The following is a 14135-nucleotide window of genomic DNA, read 5'->3' as shown; positions in this document are numbered from 1 at the left end:
AATGAAATGCGAGCACTGAATATGAAACATAAAAATGGAAACAAACTAGATAAAAGTAAACGATCATCATCTAGTCCAGTTGTTTCTGAACTTGGATGCTCATTGGAATCGTGTCAGCTGCAGATATTTTTGTGGTCTGGTCGAGATTAAGTTGCCACAAAAAATTAACTTGATGAACATTGAATAAAGCTCCTTGTAAGGCACTATATAAAGGACATTGTCATGGAACTGGTTAATTCTCAAACAATATTTAAGCTTTTGCATACAAAAACTTGAAATGTTTTGCAATTTTATATTTATCAGCAATTCTAATAGAGCTTTTCTCAGTTTTTAACTTGTTATAACCCTAAAATAAAACTTTATAATCTATTAATAGAGAAATACATTTAAATATGCTTTAGTCTGACTCTTCAGAAATAGGAGCTTGAGACAGAGGGATTAGGTACTACTTTATCGTTAGGGAGTGCATGCCCAGAGGGCAGACATCAGGTAGGAGGACCAGAGAAGGCTTGTTACATGTCTGGCTGCCCCTAGGTAGGGTAAATGGCTCTATCGTTGGAGCATCCTCCTTAGGACTGCTGTCACGTGCACAGTGTTTTTACAAAGTTGCTTGCCCTGTCAATGCCAGGAGGTGTTTGTTACGGGGATGGGGAAATATTTAGCCTTACAGTGCTAACCTGGCTTAGAGATATGAACCTTTGCACCCCCTTTCTCAACAACAAGATTGCTGCCTCTCACTCTGCTGCTGCTGCTGCTAAGTCACTTCAGTCATGTCTGACTCTGTGCGACCCCACAGACAGCAGCCCACCAGGCTCCCCTGTGCCCAGGATTCTCCAGGCAAGAACACTGGAGTGGGTTGCCATTTCCTTCTCCAGTGCATGAAAGTGAAAAAATAAAGTGAAGTCGCTCAGTTGTGTCCGACTCCTAGCGACCCCATGGACTGCAGCCCACCAGGCCCCTCCGTCCACGGGATTTTCCAGGCTCACTCTACCTGTGTGAAATTCTAGAGCAGCATCTGCCGCTCACTGTTCTATAACCACTTTTTATTTGTTTTCATGAGACTTTTAGGAGTACATTGTTAGTAAACAAGCGATGCAAGTAGGTTTTTAAAAATTAACAAAGGACTAGTCATTGGTAGATTTTTCATACATTTTAATCATAACAACTATCCTGTACTGCTTGAAAAAAAAATTGATGTAGAACTAGAGTTTATTTTAAGGAAATTAACTTTAAATTAGTAAAAGTTAGGCAGTAAAAAAGTGCTGATCTGGGAACCAGAGTACCAGGCTCCATAGTGTGAATAATTAACTGACCTAACATTCAGGTAATCTAGATTATAATGCTACCTCCTTCCTCAAATCTTTCTGTAGCTTGTCAAGTCCACTATGTCCAATCAAATGGCTATCATTATATTGTACAAATTTGAATGGGTTATCGGAACCCAGCTGAACTAGCTGTTTAATGCCAAGGAACAGCCACAAGGAACAAGATTACTTTAATCAGTTTATCCTTGTGCATACTTTGGTCACAATTAAATGGCTAGTGTTAATTTAGACATGTCTAGGAAAAGTTTTTGTGTGCCTGTAACAATCAAACTAGGCAGGCAGTAGTATCTAAGGAGAATAAAAAGGAACAGTTTTGAATTACTCCTTACTTATCTTTGAATGGATAAAGTTGATTTTTTTTCATTCTAAGAAATTATACCTGCATATGTAGGCTGGGGTCCAGTAATGAGACATGCATGGAGTCACATGCTGGTTGATACACAATCTTAGGCTAGTCGGCTAGTCAGTCAGCCAGGCAACTTTGAATGTGTGTGTCCCTTTTGACCCAGCATCACTCACCTTTCATGTCAGGCTTCTTATCTGTCCACGGTATTGCTTCTACTTCGGTCAGTCTCACAGGTGCTATCGTGTGAATAGAATGAACGTGTGAAAATGATTCTCTTAAGTGTGTGTGGAGATGTTTTGCTGCGATGCTACCACTTTTAACAGGAAGACACTCTGAGCTAATGTCTTCTTGTAGACTTCTTGTAGCCAAGGTACAATGTAGTAGGCCAAAAAGAATGGTTTTAGAATTGAAATGTAAACAAGAGCTAATGAGTAAATTTTCTGATATTTGGGACAATGTTGCTAGTCTCTCCCTGAACAAGTAGAATAAATAAATTGTGGTTCATTTCATCATTAATAAGCCAATACCCTTCTGCTTTGTAATGGACTGTATCTTGAGGTTAAAAGATGGTCCTGTTTACTCCTGTATTCTCAGGGCTGGCCTTTGCTGTTCTGTCATCCGTGCACCCGGTGTTCGGCTTGTATGGGTCTCTGTTTCCCGCCATCATTTACGCCATATTTGGAATGGGGCGTCATGTTGCCACAGGTAATCATTTCTGCCTGTTCTTATGCTTCCCATGTTACTAATGAAAGGGACTCAGAGTGATCATTTGTTAATGATAACATTTCCAAAGCAATTCCCACTTTACTATTGAAAATATTAGGGCAAATATTATCAGCAAATAATATCAGTAATGTGGATGTGAGAGTTGGACTATAAAGAGAGCTGAGTGCCGAAGAATTGATGCTTTTGAACTGTGGTGTTGGAGAAGACCCTTGAGAGCCCCTTGGACAGCAAGGAGGTCCAGCCAGTCCATCCTAAAGATCAGTCCTGGGTGTTCATTGGAAGGACTGATGCTGAAGATGATACTCCAATACTTTGGCCACCTGATGTGAAGAACTGACTCATTGGAAAAGACCCTGATGCTGGGAAAGATTGAGGGCAGAAGAAGAAGGGGAGACAGAGGATGAGATGGTTGGATGGCATCACGGACTCGATGGGCATGAGTTTGACTAAGCTCTGGGAGTTGGTGATGAACAGGGAGGCCTGGCGTGCTGCAGTCCATGGGGTTGCAAAGAGCTGGACACGCCTGAGCGACTGAACTGAACTGAATATCAGTAAATATTAGGATAAAATATTTAACTTTTTGTGTCCAATACATACTGTGACTTATTGCTATATTCCTATGTAACCAAGGTTATTGTTAAAGATTCCATTCATTTTTAAGTTGTAAGAGAAGGGCAATGTTCTCAATTTACAATGAAATGAAAATAAGCACACTGAGGAAAAGAAAAGACTGTATAAAACTTAGTCACTCAAATGTTAAAAATTATTTTCCACACATTTATATTGGATTAGGACTTCCCAGGTGGCACGGTGGATAAGAATCCACCTGCCAATGTAGAGGACATGGGTTCAATCCCTGTTCTGGGAAGATTCCACATGCACCGCAACCCCTGAGCCTGCACTCTAGAGCCGTGAGCCTCAACTCCTGAAGTCTGCGAGCCTACAGCCTCCACAGCACGGGAGAAGCCACTGCAGTGAGAAGCCTGTGCACAGCAACGAAGAGTAGCCCCCACTTGCCGTAACTAGAGAGCTCCTGCACAAAGCAATGAAGACCTAGTACAGCAAAAAAAAAAAAAAAAAAAAAAAGGATTATACAATCTTTTAGGTTTCTTCCAAGCTAGATTCTACATGCCCTCTCATTAGTATACCTCTTGTCTTGCCTAACATTGCATTATCAAGTAAAATGTGAATCACAAGTAATCTGATAATAGAGTAGGCTGGTTAAAAACAAAGACTTGGAAGTTAGATAGATCTGGGTGTGAGTCACATTTGTTCTTTGCTATCTGCATGACCTTGGGCAAAGTTTTAAAGATCTATTTGCTGCTTTCTTGATAGTAAAATGCCAAAAAAAAAAGTCATGATTTTAGTGAGCATTAGATGAAATAATTGATGGGCAAGTATCTAGTGTGCTACTTGCTACATAAAAATTAATAAAAGCTGTAATCATTACAGAACAGTCGCTCAGTCGTGTCTGACTCTTTGCGACCCCATGGACAGTAGCATACCAGGCTCCTTCATCCATGGTATTTTCCAGGCAAGAGTACTGGAGTGGGTAGCCTTTCCCTTCTCCGGGAGATCTTCCCAACTCAGAAATTGAACTGGGGCCACCTGCACTGCAGGCAGATTCTTTACCAACTGAGCCATGAGGGAAGCCCAGATTACAGATGAGATGTGGCTAAACCTGAAGGCCAAGCTTTTCCTCTTTTCAAGCAGCTGCTCAAGGATGCAGTTTCCTTTTGTGCTGATATAAAGGGAAAAAAGCACAATAATGATTTAGAAGTTCTTGAAGCCTATTATATTCAAATTTTCCCGCTCTCTAATTTCCTAACAATTTATTTTCGTTCTTCAAAACAGTGAACTATGTCACTAGCACGAAAAAGTAGATTCTTGTAGAGCTGACTTTGAAGCATGTCCTCTGTTAAACAAAGGATACATGAACAAGGTAAAAAATTTCCCAATAGACCATAATTACTTTACAAAGTCTAGAATACTTAACTTGATATATGTAAGTATGAGTTTACATACACCACTTTATTTCCTAAGGAATCATTATAGACATTTTACCGGTGGCATTGTGAAACTGCCATTTATATAACATTTTGTATTTAACAGATATTGTTAACAGCTAACAGTTAATAAATATTATTAACAGGAATATTGTACTCTACTAGGTTAATAATATACATTTCAAAATATGTATAATTTACAGATTTTACTGTAGACACCGTGTAACACAATATATGCTTAAGGCATTTTATTTCTGCCTATGTATCAATACTTCTCCAAAGGACAGAGTCAGCGGGACCTTCTCATTTCTCTATTTATCCTAACAGATTTAGAATTCTTTAGAATAATATTAAAACATTAACACTGTGTATCTGTTTATACTCAAGAAATATACTGATTATTTTTTGCTCTCCTATGATCTGAAATTTAAGAACCAAGAGAATCTCACCTAAATTTCCTAAAAATATTTAGTATAGAGAGCATATTTTTCTTTTAAATAATTTTGTTGTACTTTAGTATAGAAGTGTGTGAAGTTTTCTATTTTCATTTTACTATTAAAAGACTGATGTTGCTTTCATAAAGAGCAATTACTTTATCTGGGATTTTAACTCTAATTCAGGTAGTCAGAATGCAATAATGAATTAGGAAATGCAATAATAAATTATGCTTGAGGTATGTTTAAAAGAAAATAATTTAAAAGCCAGACTATAAAGATACCAAATGTACTGTTTTTTCACAATGTAATTTTTTTCTTATTTTAATTTAAAATACATATATATTTTTTAAAGGATTAAATCACTGATTGCTTCTTGTGACTTGCAAAGAAAATGTCTTAGAATAAAGAGGAAAAGAACAGAAACTTGGGTATCAATCCAGTGGAAACAAAATTGTTAAAGATAAACCTTAAGTGACAATTTGTAAGATCTAATTATCTTCTAAAATTAGAGAAAAATATTTTTAAAGAGAATAATCTATTCAGCAATTTAGAGAAAAGATTAGGGAGATCGTTAAGGGTAGTCTTTAGAAGAAAAGTAAGCAAATATTTATTTACCAAATGGGGTAGGACTTGTGATATGAAATGAAATCTCATTTAATCTCTACCCAAACTTTATGACTAGATGTTTATCATCATTTTACCAATAAGGAAGCTGAGTGAGGTTAGATAAGTCAACCAGGAATTTGAACTTAGGTCTGTCCAATCCTGAGGCCCTGCTACCTATGGTACTCTAAAGCGACTAGATGGGTTTAGTGGTTGTGGCTCGGATGGTAAAGATTCTGCCTGCCATGTGGTAGATCTGGGTTGGATCCCTGGATTGGGAAGATTCCCGGGAGAAGGGAATGGCTATGCACTCCAGTATTCTTGCTTGGAGAATTCCATGGACAGAGGAGCCTGGCAGGCTACAGTCCATGGGATCACAGAGAGTTGGACATGACTGAGCGAGTAACACTTTCACTCACTTTCAAAGTTATACTTGTAGGCTTCAAGTTGACAAAGTGAGGGAAGGAGCAGAGGAGAAGTGGGGAGGAGATCAAGACGAAGGCAGACCAATAAGAGAGAGAAGGTCAAATGTCATTCACAGCACCCTCATATAGTCACCACAGCCGCACATCCTTGACTGTCATCAGCTGTCTCAGAAACAGCAAAGCAACAGCCTTTGAAAAGAGGCAGTACTTCCATAACCGTGTTGGCACAGTGTACCCTGTACCCTTTCTGGGAGTCTCTCTCTCTAGAGACACATCTTGGGATGTGGCTTTTTAGATGGCCTTTTTCTCTTACCGTTCAAGTCCATCTTATCTTCTTCCAAGTCCTAGGAAAGGTAGGCCTAAACTTAAAAGGTAACCCTAGACCATCTTTGTTCTCAGTTCTCTAGTCGTCTGTTCAGTGGCTTTCGTACAAATCATTTTTCTCTATGTCCTAGACTTAAAGGCCAAAAGACACACTTCTTTACTCTCAGGACTATCAAACTTTGAGAAATTTTATTGTAACATATTTGGAAAAAATGTCTTATCAAGAACAGATTCTATGGCAGATATTCTTTATTTGGTATTGCCTATCCTTGATGACAGAACCTTGTCTCTAATCATTAGATATATTTGTTCTTTGATGTGTTCTTAATTTAATAATTTATGATGAGAACAGTGATCGTGACAGTTGATATTTATTGATGATTTGTAGAGAATGCCTTAGCTTCCTGAGAGAACTATATTCAGTTTTCTTCCATTTTTATGTACCATCAACTCAATGGAACAGTTAATATTGAATAAGAGAGCATTTTGGTTTTAATCTCATTATGACTTATTTTTTTTAGGTGCCATATGTTGTGATATGTGGCATATATATAAATATGTGTGTGTGTGTGTGTGTATAATTTTTTAGTTCCTAAGTCATGTCCAGTTTTTCTGACCCCATGGACTGTAGCCCACCAGGCTCCTCTGTCCATGGGATTTTTCAGGCAAGAATACTGGAATGGGCTGCCATTTCCTTCTCCAGGTGATTACATGATTTACGTCTCATCACAACCCCATTGGGTGAGGAATACTTTCTATGTTTAGATAAAGAGATTGAGATTCAGTGTGCTGGGATTTAAGGTGAGGTGTATTGGAGGCTACCATCATCATACTATTCTGAATCACAGCACATACTGCCTTCTCCTGTGAAACCAAGGGATTGCTTATGCTAGGTTTTTACTGAAACATTGTCTCTGTTTGAATTGGCTCTCTTGCTGTATGAGGCTGCATGCCATTTGTTGAGATGTCTACACCTTATGATGTAGACTCTTTTCCACAAAGTGTCAGTTATGATCTGGGGCAAACTAAGGTCTTTAGGTAGTGAGCTGGAATGTTTGCACAATGCTGCAATTTGTTTCTTTAATCCCAAATTGCTACACCCTCTCTGTGGGAACTGGCATCTGCCTGCTGGTGTGGCTGCATTCTCAGACATGCTGTGCCAAGATAAGAGCATCAGAGCTCTTGGCAGAAAGAGAGGAACACGCTGAAAATAATCCTGCATTTCTGTGAGGCCAGGACAATTCTTGGGCAATACCTTTGAACCATATCTAGGTATGGTAGACAGGAATGGTGCATGGGCCACAGCATGTTGTCGTTTCTGTGCCCTGAATAGAAAGATTCAGCCTGGCCTGGAAGGTCTGGGATGAATCTATGTTGAATATGGGATTTGAGCCAAACAAGGAAAGACGAGAGTAGATTGTCTAAGTAGATTGGAGGAGCAAGCATTTCAGCAAAGGGTCTCAGATTCAGCAAAGGGTCCCGTTTTCCAAATGAGCTTATTGAGGTATTTATCATCTCTTTCATATTCTTCTCAAACTCTAGAATATAGGCATTATTACCCTCATTTAAAAAAAAAAGCAGAGACATTACTTTGCCAACAAAGATCTGTATAGTCAAAACTATGGTTTTTCTAGTGGTCATATATGGATGTGAGAGTTGGACCATAGAGAAGGCTGAGCATGGAAGAATAGATGCTTTTGAGCTGTGGTGTTGGAGAAGCATCTTGAGAGTCCCTTCAATTGCAAGGAGATCAAACCAGCCCATCCTAAAGGAAATCAACCCTGAAGGACTGATGCTGAAGCTGAAGCTCCACTATTTTGGCCACCTGATGCAAAGAGCCGACTCATTAGAAAAGACCCTGATGCTGGGAAAGATTGAAGGCAGGAGCAGAAGGGGATGACAGAGGATGAGATGGTTGGATGGCATCACAGACTCAATGGACATGAGTTTGAGTAAACTCTGAGAGATGGTGAAGGACAGTGAAGCCTGGTGTGCTGCAGTCCATGGGGTTGCAAAGAGTTGGACACGACTGAGCAACTGAACAAGAACAACAGCAACACCCTCACTTTATGGATGAGGCAATTTAGACTCAGAGTAATGTACTTTATGTTGCGATAGTGATAGATGGAGGATCTGGATTCAAGTCCATACCAAGTCCATACTAGGATCTTTATCCTTGTCCTGCATTCTCTATATAGATCTTCAGAGAGGTGGGAAAACATACGGCCTAGGAGGGAATAGCAAGTAGATGGTGTGGCTGTATGTGCAAGAAATATGTGTATATAAAGGTGAGTTTCTGTTTATTCTATAGAGTGAAGGGTGGAGTAGTGGGGATGTAGAGGAGAGTGCTTCTAATAGATCTGTTTTGGTTTTACAAGATATGCTAAGTCACTTCAGTCGTGTCCGACTCTGTGCGGCCCCATAGACAGCAGCCCACCAGGCTCCCCCATCCCTGGGATTCTCCAGGCAAGAACACTGGAGTGGGTTGCCATTTCCTTCTCCAGTGCACGAAAGTGAAAGTGAAGTCGCTTAGTCTTGTCCGACTCTTAGCGACCCCATGGACTGCAGCCTACCAGGCTCTTCCGTCCATGGGATTTTCCAGGCAAGAGTACTGGAGTGGGGTGCCATTGCCTTCTCTGTTTACAAGATAGATTCACCTTTAATGGTGGAATACAATAATGTTTATTCAGTCTGATACTAACAGAGGATCCCTTCCCTGTTTTAGGCACGTTTGCCTTGACATCCTTAATATCCGCTAATGCAGTGGAACGACTTGTCCCTCTGAGCAGTCAGAACCTCACCACACACAGCAACACAAGTGTCCTGGGATTATCTGACTTTGAGATGCAAAGGATTGGTGTTGCTGCAGCTGTTTCCTTTCTTGGCGGTGTGATTCAGGTAAGTATACTGAAAGTTGTGGGTAAAGAAAGGGAGAGAGTGGCCAAGAAAAGGAAATTGGTGCTTTATTAAATTAAACTTTTCTTCTCAATTGAATTTTTCTTCCAGTTTTATTGAGATAATTGGCCACAGTACTGTATAAACTTAAGGTGTACAGCATAATTATTTGATATGCATACATCATGAAATTTAAGTTTAATGAACATCCATCTCCCTGGTGGCTCAGTTGGTAAAGAATTCACCTGCAATGCGGGAGACTTGGGTTCAATCCCTGGGTTGGGAAGATCCCTGGAGAAGGGAAAGGCTACCCGCTCCAGTATTCTGGCCTGGAGAATTCCATGGATTGTATAGTCCCTTGTGTTGCAAAGAGTCGGACAAGACTGAATGACTTTCACTTTCACTTACAGCAATGAGGTGTTAATTTCAAAGCAAGGTGGAACCATTTAAAATGCCAGTATCAGTATTTTTGCTGGGGAAACAAGCACTCAGTAAAAATTATGGCAGTTTAAAAACCAAAACAACTTTTATCTTTTCTCTGTAGCTTTTATTGTCCTCTATAATAAGCACTTTGCCTTTTTTCCTTTTTCCAAGAACTTAAAGGGGTCTGGGATTACCTTTGGAAAATTTCCCAAGCTTTACTTTTCTGAAGCAACCTCTGGACAAGATTTCTGCCCCAGAGGACACAGGAATATACAGCTCCTTTGACATGGGATGACATAGCTGGGGGTATTTAGTGACAGAGTCTTTTATTATTGTACTGATACATTCTGGAAACACATAGTCTTATGTCTTACAGGATGATAAGAACAACTGCAGACCCAAATAAGAGATTCTCCACTTACTTTTGATTTTGTACTAGATACTTTTTTGCATCTTTTAAATAAAGGGATCATGAGTATAGAAAGGATTTAAGATGTTAACTAGTTTAACCTGCCTATTCAACAGATCATTCTTAACTCCTTCCAGAAAAATCAATTTTATTCTATTGTAATGCTCGGGGAGGACAATCTAAAGTTCCTTTTAATGATGTTTCACTGTTTCATAACCATTACAGACAATAAGCCATTACTGTTTAAATCTTTCCAGCTGTGCTTCCACCTAGTAAAGCAAAGACACAATTCACTTAAAATTAGAATTAAAATCCTTAAAATTATAAATTGAAAATTCCTCACATTAAAAATAGTAATTATATTTATTATCCTACTATGTGCTAAGCTCTGTTTTTAAGCTTACTGCATGTATTCATGTATTCAACCTCTGTCAGTATTTTATGAAATAAATATTCTTCTTCCCGTTATACTGATGAAGATACTGAAAAGTAAAGCAACTTATTTAGAATCTCATAATTAGGAATTGGCAAGGTAGGAGTTGAATTCAAAGATACAGTTTCTTAAGTGCTATGCTGCAGAGCTTTTTAAACTAATACAGTGAAAGGAAGCAAGGAAACTCAGCTCACCTTTTCAAGCCAGACACCACGCTAGTGTCTCCCACACTTTATCTCCTTGACAATAGCAGCAGCCGTGATTTAGGCATGGTTCGTCTGGTGGGCAATGTCCTTGGTTATATAACTGTGTGTCCGCCGTTCTTGAGACCTTCAGGGTCTTTCTCATACCGCTTATATGACACCGCTTGTACTTCTTTCAAGGCTCAGCTCAAAGGTAATCATCTCAGAGAAATATTCATTGACATCTCTGGACTTCCTCTAAAAGACTTTGGATGTGACTTACATGTTAGGACTTCTTGATCTACCAGAAAATATTTTCTGGGTATTTGCCTCTCTATCTGGACTTAGTCTCTAGAACTGTTGAACTCCATAATTCTAAGAGCTGGTACAGAATAAATGTGAGTTGAATCATTTGAATAAGAATAAAGTCAACAAAATGTTCGTAGCATTATCATGTCAAATAGGCAAAATTAAATTGGGGTCTTATTTTTGTGTCTTCTGATTTATCATTTTCTCTTTCCACCCCCCACCAGAAGATAAGGAATGGGTATATATCTGTTTAAATTGTAACACAATTCTTAATGAAAAAGGAGTTAAAAAAAATGTATTATAATTTTTTAGTTTGGTTATTGATTTTGTCAGATCCATCTAGCTAAAAGGTGAAGACGTTTTCAGTGAAATCTCCCACCTCTTCTCCCAACTATTCCCCAGCCAATGCCTGAAGAAAAATAGAAGTACAACCACTCCTACAACTCCCCAACTCCTCCGTGTCTTTTAATAATATCATGTTCCAATCATCCCATTTTAAAACTTAGTTGTTTTCTTTAGCTAGGGCAGAATTCCATTCCTATAGCATGCATGCATAATCACTAAGTTGTGTCTGACTCTTTGGACTCTAGCCTGCCAGGCTCCTCTGTCTGTGGGATATTTCAGGCAAGAATACTGGAATGGGTTGCCACTTCCTCTCCAGCGACTATGCCCGATCCAGGGATCGAGCCTGCATCTCCTGCATTGCAGGCAGATTCTTTTAACCACTGAGCCATCGAGGAAGACCAGTGGAAGGGCAGAATGGAAGGCCAAAGAGTCAAATTGTTGTACACCCCTTGCAGTTCTGATTCTCACTGCCGCTTACATTAGAGGCTATTTTCTTTTCTGCAAAAGTCTGAGAACTGAAAAGATTATGGTTGAGCCTTCAACCATGCAATTCCAAATAAAAATAATTCTTAAGCAGTGAATTTCTAATCTCAGTTCAGTTCAGTCACTCAGTCGTGTCCAACTCTTTGCGACCTCATGAATTGCAGCACATCAGGCCTCCCTGCCCATCACCAACTCCCGGAGTTCACTCAGACTCATGTCCATTGAGTCGGTGATGCCATCCAGCCATCTCATCCTCTGTTGTCCCCTTCTCCTCCTACCCCCAATCCCTCTGAGCATCAGGATCTTTCCCAATGAGTCAACTCTTCGCATGAGGTGGCCAAAGTATTGGAGTTTCAGCTTTAGCATCATTCCTTCCAAAGAACACCCAGGGCTGATCTCCTTTAGAATGGACTGGTTGGATCTCCTTGCAGTCCAAGGGACTCTTAAGAGTCTTCTCCAACACCACAGTTCAAAAGCATCAATTCTTCGGTGCTCAGCTTTCTTCACAGTCAAACCCTCACATCCATACATGACCACTGGAAAAACCATAGCCTTGACTAGATGGACCTCTGTTGGCAAAGTAATGTCTCTGCTTTTGAATATGCTATCTAGTTTGGTCATAACTTTCCTTCCAAGGAGTAAGCGTCTTTTAATTTCGTGGCTGCAATCACCATCTGCAGTGATTTTGGAGCCCCCCAAAATAAAGTCTGACACTGTTTCCACTGTTTCCCCATCTATTTCCCATGAAGTGAATTTCTAATCTATTCTGTAATAAAAAATAAAATATGAATTGTGCTGGTTTCCTAAACATGTTTACCTACTGAATGATCCACTATTTGTCTCAGATCCGTTATCCATTCTTGCTGTGTACAATGTCGGTGTTTTTGTCTCTTTTACTCTTGCTACTCCTCTCAAGAGGAGAAGGGGGTGACGGGGGACAAGATGGTTGGATGGCACCATTGACTCAGTGGACATGAGTTTGAGAAAACTCCAGGAGATAGTGAAGGGCAGGGAAGCCTGGTGTGCTGCAGTCCATGAGGTCACAAAGAATCAGTCATGACCGAGTGCCTGGACAACAACAACAACAACCGCTCTTATACTGACCTTTTAAACAGCCAGTTGTTTCACATAGTGTCATCAGACTGACACTGCCAAAGCACAGCTTGATTTCTGAGCCAGCGTGCAAGGTTGTTGTCATTGCTCAGTCCTTCCAATGAGTATTCAGGGATGATTTCCCTTAGGAAAGCAGCATACTTGTTTGCAAAATTAGGTGTTTAATAAAAATATGGAAGAGTGATGTCACTCACACTTGGAAAACTCTTATTTTCACTGCATGTTGTTGTTATTGTTCAGTGACTCAGTCATGCCCGACTCGTTGCAACCCCGTGGACGGCAGCATGCCACGCTTCCCTGTCCTTCACTACCTACCAGAGTTTGCTCAAACACATCTCCATTGAGTCAGTGATGCCATCCAACCATCTCATCCTCTGTTGCCCGCTTCTCCTCCTGCCTTCAGTCTTCCCCAGCATCAGGGAAAGCATCACTGCTTCTAAAGTGCTTTATATTGTGACATCAAAATGGCTTGCTTTAATGTTATTACCACCTTTTGGCTAGTTATGCTTCTTCTAAACTAACAATGTTGTGTCTTCCATACATAGTCTATGCTATCCTGCTTTATATGCGTATTCTTCCCTCTTTCTGCAATGCTTTCTTTTTTGTTGGTTTGCTTGTTTTGTTTTTATTTTATTTTTTTTTTAACTTTACAATATTGTATTGGTTTTGCCATATATCAACATGAATCCACCACAGGTATACACGTGTTCCCTGTCCTGAACCCTCCTCCCTCTAATAGCCTCTTTCTTCTTGGATTCCTTAAGGGTCAAGATATAATTATATTCCGGTCTAGCAGTATTGCATTCTCCTTCTGAAAAACTGGTGGCACATTCTCTATTCCTCTCTTTTATCTGTGTGCAGGTTTGTCTTGGTGTAGTTATCTGCACACATCATGTCTCTGAAACCCAGCTGCCTGGAGCTTCTCCTAGAGTCCCTCTTTTCCCCTGTCCCTAAGTATGTGGAACTTGGGAACTCGTATTGAACAACGCATGCATGTTGGAGAAATACAGACTTACTTGAGGCTTCCGTGAGAGAGGTAGAGGAGGTTTTTTTCTCTTTTTTTTTTTAACAAATTTCTTGAATTAGAATTTTTTTTAAGTAAAGTTGCAAAGATAGTACACAGTTGCCACGTATCCTACCCACCCACAATTTCCCCTATTATTGATATCTACATTAGTCACAACTAATGTATCAGATTATATACACTGCTTTTAAGTAAAGTTCATATATTGTAATCAGATTTCCTTAGGTTTTACCTGATGTTGTTTTCAGTTCTAGAATCCCAGCTGGTACACCGATTTACATTTAGCTGTCTTGTCTCCTGGTAGGGTCCTCTTAACTGTTAAAATGT

At 39.7% G+C, this 14135-nt stretch overlaps 1 protein-coding gene across 2 annotated transcripts in view; it reads left to right on the top strand.

Annotated features, from left to right (window-relative positions):
* Positions 1-14135, top strand: part of SLC26A7 (solute carrier family 26 member 7) — a 180511-nt gene that overhangs the window by 49519 nt on the left and 116857 nt on the right. For both annotated transcript variants that reach the window (XM_061439400.1, XM_061439399.1), the window contains exons 3-4: positions 2266-2376; positions 8918-9090. In XM_061439400.1, coding sequence (XP_061295384.1) covers positions 2266-2376; positions 8918-9090 — 284 coding nt within the window. The remainder of the gene's footprint in view (positions 1-2265; positions 2377-8917; positions 9091-14135) is intronic.

This window comes from Bos javanicus, chromosome 14 (genome assembly GCF_032452875.1).
Source record: "Bos javanicus breed banteng chromosome 14, ARS-OSU_banteng_1.0, whole genome shotgun sequence".
Lineage (NCBI taxonomy): Eukaryota > Metazoa > Chordata > Mammalia > Artiodactyla > Bovidae > Bos > Bos javanicus.
Note: the sequence above shows the minus strand (reverse complement) of the source record. Positions and strands in the feature narration are given on the sequence as shown.